Here is a 19,578-nt window from a genome sequence, read left to right on the forward strand (position 1 = left end):
TCATAATTATTCAATCCCTATTCAACATTGCTGTTTTTAAATCACTTATTTGCATGGTGGGGAATAAAACAGTCTCAAAACACAATTAAGCTTTAAAGGGGGGGTGAAATGCTCGTTTTCACTCAATATCCTGTTAATCTTGAGTACCTATAGAGTAGTACTGCATCCTTCATAACTCCAAAAAGTATTTAGTTTTATTATATTCATAAGTGAAAGATAGTCTGTACCGATTTTTCCCGGAAAAACACGAGCGCCTGGAAGGGTGATGTGTGGGCGGAGCTAAAGAATCACGAGCGCCAGTTGCGTTGAGAGCATGTGGAAGCTGTGACAGCTGTGAAGGCTGAAACTGAACGAGAGCAGCAGCAGCAACGACTCGCTCGGAGCGGGGCTCGAACCCGGGTCTCCGATGGGAGGGGATGCACTAACAAGGAGGCAGAGATATTTGAAGCAGTTTTACTCACCGCCTGTGGTTCCAACACACAATCGTGACCCTTTTTCGTTGGGATTGCATCATCCTTAAGAAATAAACGATACGCAAATCCGTCGTCAAACTGGGCCTTGTTTGTAAAACAAGCATCTTCGAAATGCAGGGAACAAACACAAACACTTGCACAACTCCGTTGATGCTCTGTAAAAATAAACTCCGTCCACTGGTCCCTTAATGCTGTTTTTTTTGGTAATCTGTGCAGGGTTGTCTTGCCCTGGCAACCAAAAACACACTTCTTTTGTGACATTTCGCGACGCTCTCGCTCTGTTCAGTGAAGTCTGTTGTGCTCTCAGTGCTCTGCTATACGGGAGCGCGCTCTTCCGGCAGAAGTGCCTCAGGACCCATATAAGGAAATTCCGCTCCATCTAACGTCACACAGAGCCATACTCGAAAAAAACTTTCCGAAACTTGTGACAAACCGGAAGGAGTATTTTGGGAACAAAAATACTCCTTCAAACGTACAACTTAATTTTTTAAACTTTGTCCATGTTTAGCATGGGAATCCAACTCTTCAACAGTGTAAAAAACTCAGTATGCATGAAATAGAATTTCACCCCCCCTTTAAGAAACTCTATTAAAAACAGAATTAGCTTGAGCTGTTACACATACAGTTAGCCCATGCATGTGTTGAAGTTGAGTAGCAAAAATGTCAACAGATCTCACAAGAGCTAAGGAGAATAAATAGTGCATTACTTTAGAAAGGCTAAGGCTATATGAAGATTTCCAAGACATTGAAAGTTCATAGAGACACAGCTCTCAGCCTTATTCATTATCTTAAAGTGTGTTTTACCAGAAAACCTTTGAGGTTGTGGAAGAAAAAGCACAATATCATAAAATGTTTAATCAGAGCAACTGAGAAAAACCTGCAAGTTACAGCCAAAGACTTGCAAGATGACCCGATGAAAGGAGGAAAACCATTTAAAAGCAGTGTGTAAGAAGATCACTAGACAAGTATTACCTTTATGTTGAGACATCTTAGAATACCACTCTTGATCAAGAAGAACAAAAGGCAGACTTGAACTTGATCAAATTCATTTGTGTAGACCTGTGGAGCTCTGGAGGCATGTTATATGGAGTGATGTGACCAAACTGGAACTTTTTGTACCCATGGATCAGCGGTGTGTCTGCTGCAAAACAGGCAAAGCTCATAAGCAGAAGAACACCATCTCCATCGTCAAATTTGGAGGTGGATCAGTCCTGTTATGGGGTTGCTTTACTGTAGAAGGAAGTGGAAATCATGACTGTATGTAGGACATCATGGATTCTTTAAGGTGTCAGGCCATTTTGACAAGAATTGTGATGCCTTTGGTGTAAAGACTGAAGCTGATGATCACTGGACTTTCCTGCAGGACAGTCATCCCAAAGTACACATCCAAATCTACTACTGCTTGGTTCAGGGATCAGTCAGAGAATGTACTTGAGTGACCTGTTCAGTCTCAAGGCTTAATTCTCATTGGAAATATCTGGTTGAAATTAAAGAAAGCAGTGGTGAATGTGAAAACCAAAGATTATCAGTGATCTGGAAGGTTTTTCAGGCGAGGAATGGGCCAAAACTGTAGTAGAGAGGTGACATAAGCTTCTAAACACTTACAGACAGCATTTATTGGTGATTTTATAGAATAAAAGATTCTGCACAAAATTTGAGTATAAATGATTAGAGTCAATTTGAATTTGATCATGATTCAATGTTCCATTCTCAGAATCACTCAAAAGTGTATTAAACTTTCTCTAATACTTTACTGATGACTTTGTTACCGTATTTTCCAGACTATAAGCTGGTCCTGCGACTTATAGTCAGGTGCGACTTATTTATCAAAATTAATTTGACATGAACAGAGAGAAATGAACCAAGAGAAAACATTGCCGTCTCCAGCCGTGAGAGGGCGCTCTATGCTCCTCAGTGCTGCTGTAGTCTACCCCTAATAAACAGTTTACTAATTTACTTTTAACTTGAACAGTTGCTTGGATAAAAATCTTCACATAATTGTTAAATATTTGGTTAAATGCCATTTTTGTAATTTAATTTGTGAATATGTACATGTAGAGTTCATTAGCAGGCGGTAACAGCACTGGTATTTCAATAGGAACTGGTCTTATTGTGCAACAACATTGATAAATGTTTCATTATCAATCCACAGACAGTGTCAGGTTTTCCCGTGTACAGACAAATTGTTTGCACTGACTAATACACTCTCACACACTCAGTGCTCTGGATGAGAACAGCACGGCTTTAACACAAATCAAATGGCAACACTGTAAGCGTGCAAGTAAACAACAGAAGAGCTCACTCCCACACTAGGAGAAAGCAGCTCTCACGAGCCCGAGCCAGCCACAACGAAACCAGAGAGCAGGAATTCACCATCTTCACTTTGAATGAGAAAGTCAGTGGTGGCAAACCCCTGCCTCTCGGATAACAGCTATCCCACAGTGCCATGGGGCAGGAACAAAGAGGCATTGTGGGCCATGCAGGTGGGATGTGGAAGAGCCAGCGGCTGGGAATCCGTTTCAGTTCTGCACGTAAGCCTAGACTGCAGGTCTGTAGCGGTGCACACCCTTTCTCATGAGCGCTCGGGTTACCCTCAACACAATGAGCACATCTCTGCTGGAGGGGCGGACACTCAGACGCTTCAGAAAGACCCCAAACACACACCGAATAACCAGCGCTCGGCACAGGTAACCAACCACAAACTAACCTTTCCACCAAACAGACAAAACAAAAGTAGCTGATAAACAAAGTGCGCAGGAGAGTGGTGAACACAAACCAGTGGAGGCAGGGCGAGGGGGCAATCGAACTCGGGTTCATGTGAAAGCACCCCAAATCTGGATCTGCAAACAGATCTGTACTATACAACAACACAGTGCTTAAAAAGCACAATATGTACGATTTTTGTAATAAAACCACTTGCACATTACTATATATTTAATGCAGTTGTGCACTAATGTTATCTTAAAAGTTCCCAAGGATTTGTAAATTGAGAGAAATTCAGATTTTAAATAATGGCTCGTCCTTGTTCATTGTCGCCGATCAATGACGTAATATTGGCGCTATCAGTTTCCGCTTGTAGAAACTATGGCAACACACATTAAACTAGTAAAACTAAATCCATTACGGCGGTCGCAAATAAAATAAAATTGAATTGAAAAGTGTTGATTTAGATCTGCTCAATGTTGATTCATTTTGCTCTTTCACAGGGTTGGGCTTTATAACCAATCACACACAAGTCTTTTGAGTTTATAAACGCAGCGGCCAATCAGATGTGTTCAGATGAGTCATCGCTGAAACACCAGTTATGTTGTTCAGTGAACCAGTGTATTCTCTTATCATAAACAACACAGTGCAGACGTACGTGTGACGCAAGGAGATTCATTCATCAAGCAGTGTACAGACAGCTTTACTGATTAAAAGGGGAGTTTTTGAGAGGACTTAAACTCACGCTAGACTGAAGTCAGGCATACTGTTCTTTGACAATATATAATTGTTCTTTGCTTGCTTTATAGAATTTATTCACTGTTTGAAAGACTTTGAAAGGTCTAGGAAATAAATATTGTTTTAAAAATGCAACCTCTAGAGGTGAACATTTACATACTGTGCCTTTAAGAAAGGACAAAAGGCTCATTATGAATTTTGAAGGGAACGCTGGTTATTTAGTAACAGAAGCAACTCTCAAGCAACTCATTTCACATGCACACCCTCCATATGAAGCAGATATTTCATTAGATATTTCTGTAAGATGAATCAAGTTTATACAGTATTTTTCTATGAATTAATTATATATTAAAAAAAAATACTACTACTAATCATGCTAATTATATATTTATTTGACATTATTCACATTTCTGCATGTGGCAGAGACTTTAATCCACTTTTCATTAGTTTTGTGCATTTCCTGAGAGTGGTTAATGGAGCACGGCCCACGCTGTCCACAGCATGAGTGCACTTCATTAGTCTGTGTTTCACAGCTTTTCACAAAGTGCTTATGCTGTTCAATGCTATTTGAGGATGTGGAAAGCCATGCTTTTCCAATAAAATGATGAAACTAAACTTAGAGCCTTTTTCCACACAATTTACCCCACTGAAATAAATCCACAGATTAATTGCTAATTATCAAAATGGCATCAAAACATGCCACCAGTTGGACGGGCAGCTGAACGTGGAGGAGGAGGATCCCTGGTTTTATTTTTGCAAGTCATCGGAGATGTCAATCTTATAATAAATTATTTCCTAATATAGACTGGATAATTAAAAGAGATCCGCCATACAGACACAGGTTTGTGCTACTGAAGCTAATCCTGCAGCAGGGGTTTGCTTTCAACACTATTAAAATGTCCTGACAAACTGAAACATTGTTGGACACCGAAAACATGAAGTAAACTTTTGTTGTTGTTTTGTACAAGTAAATCCACACCGAGTAAAGACACTGGAGATAATAACACCGAACAAATGAATGGTGAACAGTTTTCTCCTCACATTTTTGTCTACTGAAATAATGCTCTGAGTTGGTCCACTTCTGACTTTCGTAAATATTACAGACTAGCATGCACAAGTCAAATATGAAGAAATGTCAAAGCAAACTCCTGCATCAGCCTCTGACTGTGTGGAAATGAGTGAACAGACAGGGTTTTATATTTTTTTTATCCATTTGAGAAGTTATCCAATATATTTGGATATTTTTAGATCTCTTTTGAGCTGATCATATCATTTGAGTTGCCTTATAACAGATTTAGCTCAACTCACCTCCAGCTCTCGTTATTTTGCAACTCCGTGAACAAAGTGTCAAAACATACAGCCGTGGGCTCCTGCACATCCATGTTTGTTTTCATCGGCCATGCATCTCCTAGCAATAATGTGCATGGCCGATATAGTATGGAGTGCTTGAGAACAATGTGAGGTTATATGTCAAAAATGTTGATGCTGAACCATAAATGGACAATCCAACACGGGAAGGGCTCGAAACATGAAAACATGGTGCAGATCTAGTATTTAAACCCAAATGAAATGTGAGGAGGCTATGCAATAAATAAGAAACACCTGCAAAGAAGCCAGCTGTAATTTCACGGATGTTGAAGCAGATGGAGCAGTGAAGCTAAAGCAAGCACACATGGGAATGTGATCCGCATCCCAGAATGCACCTTATCAAGCTGGACTGTCCAGAGCTGTGTAGAGCTAGACAAAGTATCAGAGATATAAGGGTTTATTTGGGTTCACGTAATGGTCCTATTTCTAATTGTGTTGCTTTATAGTTTTTATGGCAACAAAAACAATTAATGCTGCATGAGTAATTAATAAGTATTAATAAAGAAAACAGCAGGGTCCAGCAGGGTCCAACCCCAGCAGGGTTTGGCTTGAAATACGCGATATGTTTTTGGACTTTTTTCTTTCTTGTCTGGTGTTGATCAAGATATTTTTTAAAAATCTGAAATCGGTATCGGAATCAGCCAGTTTGCTTGTAAAAAATCAGTATCGGAAATGGCCATGAAAAATCAAGATCGTGCATCGCTAGCCATCAGTGACATCAGGTGACCTCTTCCTATCGATTACATTTCACTCTCTTTAAAACGGTACAAACGCTGTCACCTGGGCGGTACCTTTTCAAAAGGTATGGACTTTAGGTAATAATAAATACATCTAAGGTATATGCACCCTTGAGGGGTAAATAAAGTACAAAGGTGCACCTTTTGATTGGCTATCATCCCAGTGACAGCTATTGTGCCTTTTTTCAGAGACGGTACCATTCAAAAGTATGAGGTCAGATTTGTAATGCTTTTGAAAGCAGAAGTATTTCAAACTCTCACCAATGCTGCATTACTTAATCAAAAATTCAGTAAGAACAGTAATAATAATAATAAAAAAAAAAGCATTTTAATATATTTTAAAGTGCAATGTATTCCTGTGTTGGCACAGCTGATTTTGCAGCAGTCCAGACTTCATCGTCATACATCACAGGTTGAAAACAATTGTGCTGCATAGTTAGTTTTTGTGTGGAGACAAGTATACAGCATTTATTTGAAGTCTATCCTTTATGTTTTATTATTATCTTTTGTAAGATTCTAAAAGTCTTTGTCACTTTTGATCAATTTAATGCATCCTTCTGAATAAGCGCATTATTGTTAAACTTTTGGGTAGTGTATACTACGGTGTGTGACGGTGAGGATATTTCCCCACTGGTTAATCGACGGGTGACAACACCAGTAATACTGGTATCACTGTTCCCGCTTTACCTCGCTTTAAAGAGCTTGTGAAAGTGGCGTGCACACTTTACTTTCACTTCCAAATCGGCAGTTGTTAATTTTTTTTTCATTAGAATTTTCCCTCTTTTCCTCACTTTCCTTCAGTTTTAAATAGCTTAAAAGAAAAGCGCATTTAACTTAAACTTTTTTTTGAAGTTTAAATAGGTATACAAAACTGGAAATACGCCAAGTAAAAATGTTAAATGTTTTAAAATATAACCAAATAAATAAAAAACGTAGAATATTTATAAGCAAAACGAATAAGACAACTTGGAGGCATGGCCTTGATATCAAATTAAATAAATAACACGATTAAAATAAAGTAAAAATACGCAAAGAATGTGGAACCAATTAAATAAGAAACGAATGTTTAAAACAACTTCCAAAATCACCTTAAATAAACGGCAAAAGTCAACAGGCTTTTCATAATTCATAATATAAAACTGAAAAAATCTTTGCTGTTACCAATAAAATAGCATAATTAACATTTGGAGAAAAAAAATCCTAGGATGCATTAAATACATAAAATGTGGGAGTAATGCATATATATGAGAGTGGAATTGTATGCACTGTATGTGGAAAAGAGACTGCATTAAAAACAACTGTGTGTGTGTGTGTGTGTGTGTGTGTGTGTGTGTGTGTGTGTGTGTGTGGTTTAAACGAGGGCTGGAACAAACAAACTCTGCGTGACTTGGCAAGAGAGCATAAGGAAAAAAAACTTGGCTGGGTGTCACTCACAATATGAGACACACAACACAATACAGAATGAATCAGACACAGAATGAGCTTTTATTGCCAGGTATGTTTACACATGCAAGGAATTTGTTTTCATGACAGAAGCTTCCACAGAGGAACAGAATGACAGCCAAAGAACAAAAAACACTGATAATTAAAATAATTACAAAAATAGAACAGTTACAGTAGAGTAAATAAAGAATAAAAAAAATATACAAATCGTCAGTTGTATGTACAGGTATATTATGTGCAAATTGAAATGTGTGTTAGATAAATAAGTGTATAAGTAAGTCATTATAAAAAACATGTCACGCTCTCCCAATATCATACTGCGAGTGAAACAGCAGAAGAGAGTACACAGGGTTAGTGTTTGAGCGGAGTACAGTCAGAGTTTGTGTTTACTGTAGGATCACAGACGCCGAGAAGACAGACATACACAAACAAGCGTGTTAATGACCTTCTCTGGGACTAGTCCTTACAGGAAAGTGAATGTGTGTGTTCCTGCCGGTCCACCTCAAATTTAAACAACCAGAGTAATATATACTTCAAACTCACATTACACTTTAAAAGATATATAACACAGTGTTATTGTGTTATGCCTTCATTTGATTACCACCATTTTTTATAATAAATGTGGATTAAATCATAAACCCGGAAAAAAATTAAAACAGTTCAGAAAAATTACATTTCATAACTCCCTATTATTGTAAAAAAAAAAAAAAAAAGTTTTATTAAATTGCAAAAGTTTTAATGACTTCAATTGATTTAACATGTTTTTTAACTACTATAACTTAATTACATCAACTGAATCCGGAAAATTCAAATGGGGAAAAACTAATAAAAAAAAAAAAAATTAAAAGTGCAATTCTGTATAGGATTCATGATTTCAAATGATTAGATATCATTTTGACTACTACAACTTAATTTAACATTTCAAACAGAACCCAGAATTTTTTTTTAATTGAAAGAAAAAGCTAAAATGTAAATAGGAAAAAACTAAAGCCAGAAAATCTGGAAAACCAGAATTTGTGAAGAAATTAAAACAATTACATAGGACTCTATACTTAGTTTGTGGTTTTGTTTTATTTTACAGAATGCACATTACAGCCTGAATTTGTGCATTTGCATGTGTTTTTATAGCCTTCAGTTTGCACACTGCTCTGGCATGTAACAGGAATGCAGAGGAATTCCTTGTCTCTACCCAACTGGAGCAGCACGACCCCCCCAGTGTCCCACTGGCCCCTCTCTCAGCAGGACGGCCCGACTGACCTCGCTCCCACACACTGCTACAGCAGCACAACATCCGTGCTCGGGCCCTGCTGTCGACGGCTCTCGAGCACGCGTGTTCACACACACACACACACACACACACACAGCTCTGATGTCAGGACGGTTGATCCTGATGAGAAGCGCTGGAAGTGGAGCACAGGCGCTGCAGGGAGCGAGCTGGAAACACAGCCATGTTTTTAGAAAACGTAAGAAAAACCAAGCACAACTTCACATTTAGTCCTTTCAGCATCAGCTAATGAATCTGTAATAAACCGTGATCCACTAACCCAAGGGACACTTTTTAAAGTACATTTATTTCCATTAACATCTGTTAAAAACTGAAACTAACACATTGTAACTTTATCAACTGTAGGGTTTGTTATGAATAAAATTTCATATGAATTTGTGTCATGTCTCAGCTCATTGTGATCCCGAACCGATGGTCCACACGCACCGATCACATGACGAGCTACATATGAACACCAGCGCTAACACGAAACATGTTAAACATTGACTCCATCCTCAGACGAAACCGCTTCAGCTCAGACACAAAGTAACTTCACAGTCTTCATCCTTGTTAATAAATAATTAGTCATTCAATGGTGCTGACGGAGCTCAAGTTTCTTCTACGGTTATGAACCACATATTCACCTCCAGAGCTCTTTCACACCGCTGGACTGATTCAATGATTTCTAGGTCACACCGACATATTTCATGTCTCAAGGCTTTCGGTTCATTTTTAGGATTTCAGAGAAAACATTTGGTGACAACAGAAGTTACACTTACAAAGTTTAACAGTGCAATTTGTAAGATTTCATCTAGGATACACTCGACAAAAACAAACTGAACAGTGAATTATTTATTCATTTGTGTTCTACTTTGTGAAAATAAACCGAAATTAAAACACCAACACGACAAGTAAAAAGAAAAGTACATTAACAAGGTCTTATCAAAAGGATATTGCGTCAGAATAATATACCAAAAACCAAGTGCAAATTATTCTGAGCAGAAAATAATGAGTTTGAGTGAGACACGATGGAAATCTTTCAGGAAAACAGCTGCCAGTGTGAAATATCTGTCGTGCACATTTCCTTTGGTTGAAACCATAATACCAAAATTTTTGATTTGACGTAAAGCTAGGAGTAATCTTAAATCCATGCTAGCACAACAACAGACCAGCGTGCAACACAGAGCACAGCAGGTTACAGACTGTTCCTCCGTCCAAACACAAAGTGCAATCTGGAAAATTGCATGTAAATGTCAACCATTATCATACCAATCCATATTTGTGAGGTATGAACCAACACTACATTTACGAACTGCAATATTTAATCATATTCTAGACATTTAGATTACGCAGAATTAATGCACATAGGTTTTAACTTTTTGTGCAAAGCATTAAATGTTCAAGAAATTAGCTCCTTTCTTTACTTTTTTTTACTTCACAATTATAACCTGTGTCACGTGACCGTTAAGGGCGACTCTTATGAAATCATAAGGATATGAAAACGCTTGTTTGCTGAACATGATCACTGAAACAGACTGCAGAGAACTGCTCTGAGCTCATTCGTTTCATATTCAATGGACCGCATTCATTTAAAGACCGTTTTTGGGAATGGGTCTTAAGATCTGATTCTAAAAATAATTCTACAATAATTTATTTATTTATTGCTGCATGTGGTGAATTTGAACACATGCTTTGCTTTAAAGCACCACTGTAACTGGCATTAAAGTGTGATTTATGATGATGAAGCAAGCGGACCATGATACACTTTTACAACAGTAATATTTCTTGTTTTTATTCATTTTAATATTCAATAACAAAAAGGTACAGTATAGAGATACTGATATAACACTTTTAAATTAAATGTTGGGCAAACGGTGTAGCCGCAAAAAACAAAAACAAAAAAAAAAAAATTCCCAAATAAATAAACTAATTAGCAGAATAGATACACTTGAAGACAGCTATAATCTGAACTACTGAAAACCATTTTTAAACTATATTTTGCACGTTATGGTTTTATGGTATTTAACTTTGTCTAATGTTAAATACCAATTCAACATACATTTGACGACTTGTATAATTGCAAATGTTGTAAAACGTTTATAGGTTAATTGAAAATTAAATAAACTTTCTTAACATATCTTAAAAGTTCTCAAAAAAAGCACATCCAAGCACATTTGAGCTTTTAAAGATTTGGATGGTTTTGGATCCAGTGACTGTCCAAACCATCTGGGTTTTATTATATTTAACGCATGCTTCCATGTTTATTTATATAGCAGACATATAAAGGGTTATATTTTCCTAAGTAACCTCACATGAACTTCCAGTCAGGGAGTGTGGGCATGGTCCAGAGTAACAGGCCAAATGACGAGTAACTTTCTGACCCCGGTTGTGGGGTGAAGGTCTGTTTACAGCAGATGTCCATGGGGTAACGAGGTTACTAGCTCTAGAGAGGACAGCGGTGACAAAGACCAACTACCAACACAAGTCCTTCTCCATTCAGCATCCAGAGAAACCACCAAACACTGAAGTCATTAAATCACTCTCCACCAAGCAAGGGCAGAGTCTCAGGCTAAAGGACAATCCAGATTAAACAAAAGACAACGGCAGAACAATGTCCTTCTGGAAGCACGGCCCAGGACAGACCCTCCGGATGGACACTGGGAGCGCGTCATGCTAACATCAGACGTACTGAACTGTACTTTAGCTACAGGGAGACAGGAGAAGGCCAGAGGGATTGTGAGGTGGTCAAGAGACACTTGTCCCCAGAGCTGGGATCCTCCTCATTATGACAACAGCGCTGGCGTTTCACAATGCTTCTCTTTGTGTCGCCTCCTAAAGCCCATGGATTCAATCAACTGACAGTCAATCCCAATTTACAGGCCGAATCAAGTTTCCCGCTGATGGAGGCTAACGAGATGCTGGGGAAATCGATAGCCCTTTCCCATGCCGTTACAACACACAGGCTAGTATCAGGGCTCTACGCTCACTTTTCTTTTTTTAGGAGCATTTCTCCTTCTAAATAAAAAAAATTAAGCACCACAGTCACTGAAATATTCAATCATGTTCATTCATAAACCAAACACTGCCGTGCTTGCTTGGAGATATGATTTATTTGCTCAGCTGTGACTTTGTTTAAAACTATTTTCATTGACGAAACGGAGCAAAAACTAGCAATAGTGTTGTAGGCAGACAACGCAAGTCACTTAATATTTGCTTATTGTTTATTGAACATTTGTATTAATAATCACATTTGCAAACGCTCTTAATAATCATTGAACAAAACTCTGGTGCTTTGAGTGTTGAGTGGATCCTGATCAGCATTGCGTTCAAGGAATCAACAGATGTGCCGACACATTACTCGACGCTGCAAAACATGCGAGTGGAAACCTTTAACACTTCCCTGATCACAAACATAATCATGCTGATTGAGTGTACAATTAACTCACTCCAAACAAGGAAGCCAAAGGGGACTGTTGCACTCGGACCGGTTTAGATGAGTCCAATTCCTGGTGTGCAAAACTTCTGAATATGAACACAGTGCATTCAGAGAGCGGCCGCACGTGGTTTAAGACATCTCCTTTGTTTCCGAGTGCGTTTGCTCATACTGTGGGGGAGTTTGAGGGTATCTCGTCGAGGCTGTTGTTTTAACCAGTAATCTAGGCCTCATGATGCGTTTACTTTTCACATGTATTCTCCAGCTTGCCTCGTCCTGCTGTTAACTAAACAAAACCTGAGAGGAGGGGGACCCTGTGCCTGCGGACAGGGCCAAATGTGTATGGAAATATCCGGGCCTTTGTGTCCGGCGTCCAGGCGTGATCATTCAGCTAACCCTGGGCTTTAAACACGCAGTTCCTGGTGACCGAGGAGAGGCCTCCGCTCATTAGACAAAACATGCTAAAACACAATATACAAGCTGCAGAGACAGCGCTACAACACTGTGCTGGAAACTGCATGAAAATTACTATTAAAAAATGTTTAAAATGGTGTGTTTCACTCTGACTTTTCAAAAGTAATGATTCTCATGTTCTCTTCAGAACATAATCTACTGGGCAGGGGTCTGTGATAATGGGAGCCTTCTCAGTGGCGCACGAGATTCGGCGAGGATCATGTTGTTGAGGATTAATGTTTTTGTTAGTATAGATCCAGTTGAACTCACAAGATCCGCCGCCGCTGCATATTCCTTTCAAAACATTAGAGAAATATAGAAGCTCAATGCGGAGTAGATATTGTTTAAGTTAAGACCGAAACCAATGGAAATTTAAATTTGAATAAAATGAGAACTACACTTTTTTTTTTTTCACTTTTATCCATCAAACGAGCTTATTCCAATTTTTACGCCTACTACAGGTCTCAAAGTTAGCACTGGGGCTACAAAGGGCTGAAAAAGCAAGAATTTTTAAAAGATTGTGCTGGGAGAAAATCTAGCAACTAAGTTAATTGACATCAGGTCATGTGTTCTGGTGTCGCATGAGCGTGACTGGCTAGCATCTGCGCTAGGGTATTTGCAGAAGGCCATCTGATTGGTTAATGCCTGCATTGGCGCTTGAAAAGTTTAAAAGTTTTCAACTTCTGCCGCGAGCAACGTACCTGACGCAGTGCGATGGACCCACAATTCATTTCGCCAATGCTTGACATCACTCCATTAAAGTAAACAAGAGGCACTGACGCCAACACCTCGTGTGAATGGGACATTAGAGAGGCAGTCTCTCAGATTAAAGTTAAATAAAGCTCATTTAAAATGGACTGTCTCAAAGTGGAAAAGTGATCTATGGTCAGACGAGTCCAAATTTGACATGCTTGTTGGAAATCACAGATGCCGTGTCCTCCGGGCTAAAGAGGAGGGAGACCTTCCAGCGTGTTATCAGCGTTCAGCTCAAAAGCCAGCATCTCTGATGGTATGATGGTGCATAAGTGCATACAGTATGGGCAGCTTGCATGTTTCGGAAGGCACTATGAATGCTGAAAGGTTTTAGAGCAACATCTATTTCAGGGAAGGCCTTGTGTATTTCAGCAGGACAGTGCAAAACCACATACTGCAGCTATTACAACAACATGACTTCGCTGTAGAAGAGACTGGGTGCTGAATTAGCAGATCTTTCACCTAGAGAGAACATTTGGTGCATCACTAGACAAAAAAATACATCAAAGACGACCACGAACTCTTCAGCAGCTGGAAACATTTATCAGAATGGTGCCATCACAATTTGTGCCAAATATATTTTTGTATTGTAAAATTGTAATTGTATATACAATTGCAATACATGTGCTACATTTAGTTTATGATCAGCGCAGCATCTTCAAAATCACAATTGGAGAGATCTGGTGGAGAATCTAGTGCTTACTACTTTTTCATGAGGATGGCGTGGTGTCAAATGTCAGGATGTGACACTAAACACTTAATTTCATTTGCGCTTGCAGAAGAGACACTCTCTGCAAAATATATTTTTTTAATATACTAATGCTGTAGTATTAGGAAGCAGGTTTTAAACACACATTTTCTTGTTTTTGTTTTGGGCTAAAATCTTCAGATAAGCGTCTTGAACAACCACATGCATTTACAGTTGGCTGAACTGCATCTAGAGGTCTTAAACAACCTCCACCTGTTCTTTTGCAAGTGGTCAAGTGTAAAAACATGCACACTGAAATGCTCAATATGCAGAACTTAATGCTTTAGGAGACTCTTTACAGACTTACACTACCAATATCAAAAATTTGTGACTATGGGTAGAGTTGTGACGGTGAGGAAATTTTCCCACTGGTTAATTGATGAGTGACAACACCGTTAATACTGGTGTTCCCCCTTTTCCTCTTTAAATTAGCTTGTAAAAGCAGCACGCGCATTTTACTTTACTCGCCAGTGTGTGAGTTGGAGGCTAAGTGAAAGTTTAGCACAGATATATTTCCACTCGCCAAACACTCTCGGATTGAATGCTGCAGAGTTTCACTCTCCGTCAAGCGGTGTGTGATATTTTCCAGTTCATATAAATGGATGTGCAACACACCTGTATTTCACGTACCGTAAACTCTAGTGTAAAGGCGCACAATGCGCCGTCGATTTGTCTCGCTCACACACACATAGAGAGAGAGAGAGAGAATTGACATGTAAACTATATACTTTGTTGTATTTTCCTGTCAAAATAACGGCATTCCTTTGGAATTCTTCAACTTAAGAACTGCCGGTTTCTCCGATAGTGGGCGGAGCTATTGTGCAAACAGCAATCTCATTGGCTGGCGCTCACCTATTATCATCACTGTATTGATTTCAGCAAATCAGTTCGAGCGAACGTACACAACCTGATTAAAATTCATGAATTAATCTTTAGTGCGTTTTATATTGTTCTTATTAGTAGAGTTCGTATCATTTTCTCATCAGTATTCTTGTTAGTTTTTTCCCAATATTTTTTCTACAGAAACACTGAATGACCAAAAAAAGCACCACCACCAGTCCTAAGTTCAGTTAAAATGACTAATATGCATCCATACATGGTTACAAAGTTTTAATACTAATTACTAAAGTTCTATCATTAAATAATACTTAATTATTAAAATGCTTGACTGACTGATGTTAAGAGTGTGTTTTCGGATATTAAAAAAACTGTGCCATTTTACAAACATAATACATACTAATACACACACACACACACATATATATATATAGCAGTCTGGTGAAGAGGCAGAGCTGACAAAGAGAAGAGAATCACAGTTAAACATAAAGCAGATCATTCTGGTAATAGCATTCATTCTCTTCTGTGTGTTTTCAAAACACTGCTGGAGTTCCTGTGTATTTGAATTCACATGTAAAGAGCACAGTCTCATAAATGTACCTCAGTTCTGTCCCTTTTATATTTATATAAACCTTTGTTTCAATACAAGAAGTTTCCTCAAACAGAGCACCTGCATTCGGTGTGGATAGGCCTTCATTCAGAAAGAAATGTACATGCCAGTACAGAAAGTACTACAAGAATGATAAAATTATCCTCTATTGGTACAGCGCAAGTCTGCACTAAAAGCAATTTTAAGATGTTTCACATTTCACACTCAAACATCAGTGAGAGACTCCCTCAGCGAGTGTTTAGGACACCCCATACTGTACAGATCTTTATTATAGCCGGCCGCGCTCTCCCACGAGAAGCTATATCTGTCACAATAAAGCTCCCGAGGACCTCACAAGTCTTCGAGAGTCTTCTTACATTTCCAACAGGAACAGTGCCGTTCAAGAGCATGTGTGAGAGCGCCAGCTCAGCACTGAAGTCACTTCGGCCGCAGATGTTGGTCAGGAGCTAATTTGAGGGTTAGAGATCTGACAGGCCACTATTAACAGAGAAAGACCAATGAATCACATGCTCTTTATAGGACACGAAAAAAACTTTAGATACTAGTTTAAACCAGAATGTGCTACGTAATCCCACATTTGTTTTACATGCTAAGAAAGCTATAGCGTGAATACTCAAAGTTTCACAAAGTCAATCGCTTTTTACTTCAGAACTTTACCAAAGAATGTAATTTCATTAAAGCTGAAGCATTATTATTTTTTCTTTTTCTCAACAAGGCTGCATTTATGTAATCAAAAATAGAGTAAAAACTGTGAAATATTCCACATTAACTGTGAAATATTTATTGCAAATGTATAACCGTTGTCTATGTGAATCCATGTTTAAAATGTAATTGATTCCTGTGATCGAAGCTGTATTTGCAGCATCACTGCTCCAGTCGTCAGTGTCACATGATCTTCAGGAGCAACACCAGCTGATCTGCTGATTAAGAAAAATGTGTGATCAAACTTCACTATGATCATTTTTTCAGAATTCAGCCTTTTATAATGCTTTTGTAGCATTATAAAGATATTTACTGTCACTTTTAATCAATTTAATGTGTCCTTGCTGAATACAATGGTTAATTTCTATTACTATAACTGTAGTGCACATACACACAATATTTCACCATAAGATGTGTTTCAAGCATGGTCTTTATGTAAAGAAGTTCTCTCTTGATCTTGACACAAAGCCTGTTACATGATCTTTTCTAGAGGCACGATCATCTCCAGCATTGGACCAGCTGTCTCTGCTGAACGAGTGGTCGAACCCCCGCCACATCCGCCGGGAACGCAAACAAATTAATTACGGGCTGGGAACACCCGATGAAAGCACACAAACTGTGTCAGGCCCACAGGAGCCTCCGGTCCCGGGACACACCGGACAACCCTGGAGCACACGCACACATTTCACAATCACAAGCTCGGCCTGCAGATCTGCTGAGAGACATGAAGCACTTCGGTCCACATTCACAACTGACTACTGGAATAAATCACATCCAACACTTCTGCCCAAAAACAAAAACAAAACAAGGACTTTGGAAATCATCTAAAGCATTTAGACTTGGAAAGTTTGCTGAAACAAATGTAAACAAAAATCACAAGGACCTATTTACACTTTTCGCTTCGTGCATTTCCTCTGATCCGGACATCAGATGTTAAAACTTTTTCAATTAGGCATCAATGCGTTTCTGCAAAAAATATATATATAAACCCGATCTTCAATTCCCACGCTTCTTCAATTCCCACGCTATACGCAAATTTAACAGTTGAGGGCCAGATGCATTTACAACTAGCTCCTGAAATGGTTTGTACAATCAGACTGTCTAATAGAAAATTGGGAAACCTGTTCGAAAACAACCATTTTATAAATATATACATTTTTTGTTCACCTGGTGCCAATAGTGGCATATAAATGGCACACTTTAACACGATCAAAAACAGCTGAGGGAACACTGAAAGGAACTGATTGGATCTCTAACGAAAACGGTTTCAGCGGAGGAGTCGTCCGACTCTTGTCCTCCAGCAGGAGAACATCTGCTTCCCCAGCGGTGTCAGAAACAGACGCTTCTCAGCACATTCACACACAGCGACTGATGCTCCTGTTCTCACCTGAGGGGAAGCAGCGGGAAATTAATAACTCTGTGACGTAAAACACAGTGTGGAATCACTGCAAATCCCTACATGGCTTACCCAAGAGAAAGGCAATAACTCTGGAAAAACACCCAGGCTCATTAACATGTGACTGTAATCTTAAAAACACTTTTGTTGGATATGTGCTACGATATCACTCTCAAAATGACACTTGCATCTGTCATTTACTCATTATAGTAAATAATAATATAGGAAATGGCAAGTATTAATACAAAATCTCAGTTTTAGTAACACAAGCATCATCATGGAAAACACAGCCCACAAAAGGCATGCAGTTTCTCTATTTTTTTTTTCAACAGTTTCTTTAGGTTTCAGCTTCCATTCATCTCTCATTATCTGTACACATTGTCAAAGCCTGCATCTCATGTTGCTCTCGAAGTCTTCCTTCTGAAAACTACTGCCACTCAACCTGCTCTCAGCTTTCTCACATGATCATATTCACACACACACACACACACACACACACACACCATGCGTCGAGACTGGGGCTTCAGAAACACACTCAACATGAGCGGAGTGCATCATTACAAACACTGAAGTCATCGAGGGGCGTTTGTTTGCCAGTTATGCTTTTCAAATAACTATTTTGTGTTTGTCAAAAACAAAACAAACCAAGCTGTGAATTTCAAAATAGTTTAGCTTGACTTCAAAACAGTTTCTGATCAGCAAATACAAAGAAACCGCATGAAGAATTTAAAGTCACCTGATTTATGACTGTCTCGTGCCACAAGACTGTATGACATTTTCTCATACTTGCGTTGCAACATTAATCGTTCACACACACACAGAGACACACACACACTCAGTAATGACTCTGTCAGAGATAGCGTTAAGTTAATTCAGTTGAGTAAAGTCTCTCCAGAATCGCGTCTGTAGTTATTTGTACCTGCTGTGTGAGGCGCTAGGGTCCGCAGCAGCCGCTCCGTGTTCAGCTCTCGGACTCTCGCTGCTGCTCCTTAAAGAGCTCCTCGTCCATTCCTGAGTACTATGGCACAGATGAGCGGTCTGGATCGAGCCGGGACCGGACACCGTGAGGAGGTGCAGCGCTGCGGTCCCGCTCTCGCATTTATCCAGATCCACACTCCTCACCTTCCGCCTCCACTGCGAACTCTCCCCGGCATTTCTCTTCACTTTCCCGCTGCTGATCGAAGGTGTGGAGCCGCCAGAACTATCCTGAAGTCCGTTCCCGACATTTGTGCCGCTACTGGAGTCTAATAATCCGCCTAACGACGACGTCCGACTCCCCGCCGTCGCCATTTTCTGTTCTGAAGTTTTGTCACTTCATAGATTGTATGAGAGAGAGGGAGTGGCGGGAATATGGGGGAGGACGCGAGGGAGGGGCTTCCGGATAAATAGGAGGGGTTATCTACAAAAGTGGGAGGAGCTAAGGGAGTCCTTCGGGAACTTACCTACGTGCACGGCGTCACATATCTTAAAGGGGTCATATCATAAGAGAAAAAAATGTTCTTGGTCTTCTGAAATAAATAGCCTATCGAAGACTATGAAAATATATAATGAAATGCTGAGTTTTAAAGACAATTTGACTGCTAATCACAGCATGTATGTGTGCTCATATTCCAATCAGTTAAAGACTGTATACGCTTTCTTATGGGCTCATTCTAAAATCAGATATCCTCCTACAGTAACACATACTGTAAGCAATGACTATTTAGAGTTAAGCAGGGCCGTAGCTGGGGTCAGCGGGGCCCCGGTGCAGGCTGTACCAGTGGGCCCTGTTTGAAATTGTTTATTTTATATGTTTATTCTATTTATTTATTTGTGCTAACTGCACAATGTTTAAGTTGTTTCCTGTTTGTAGGTGTCCAGGTACAGAAAACAAATAATTAAATATAAAGTAGCACGGCATAGTCTTCACGGTAAAAATTA

General features: G+C 39.2%; 1 protein-coding gene across 1 annotated transcript in view; it reads right to left on the reverse strand.

Annotated features, from left to right (window-relative positions):
• LOC128021431 (mitogen-activated protein kinase kinase kinase 1) overlaps positions 1–18,978 on the reverse strand; it is a 47,956-nt gene extending 28,978 nt beyond the window's left edge. The window contains exon 1 of the mRNA XM_052608584.1: positions 18,578–18,978. Within this exon, the coding sequence (XP_052464544.1) occupies positions 18,578–18,948 (371 nt within the window). The 5' untranslated portion in view covers positions 18,949–18,978. The remainder of the gene's footprint in view (positions 1–18,577) is intronic.
• Between the last annotated feature and the right edge of the window lie 600 nt (positions 18,979–19,578).

This window comes from Carassius gibelio, chromosome A10 (assembly GCF_023724105.1).
Source record: "Carassius gibelio isolate Cgi1373 ecotype wild population from Czech Republic chromosome A10, carGib1.2-hapl.c, whole genome shotgun sequence".
NCBI classification, from domain to species: Eukaryota; Metazoa; Chordata; class Actinopteri; order Cypriniformes; family Cyprinidae; genus Carassius; species Carassius gibelio.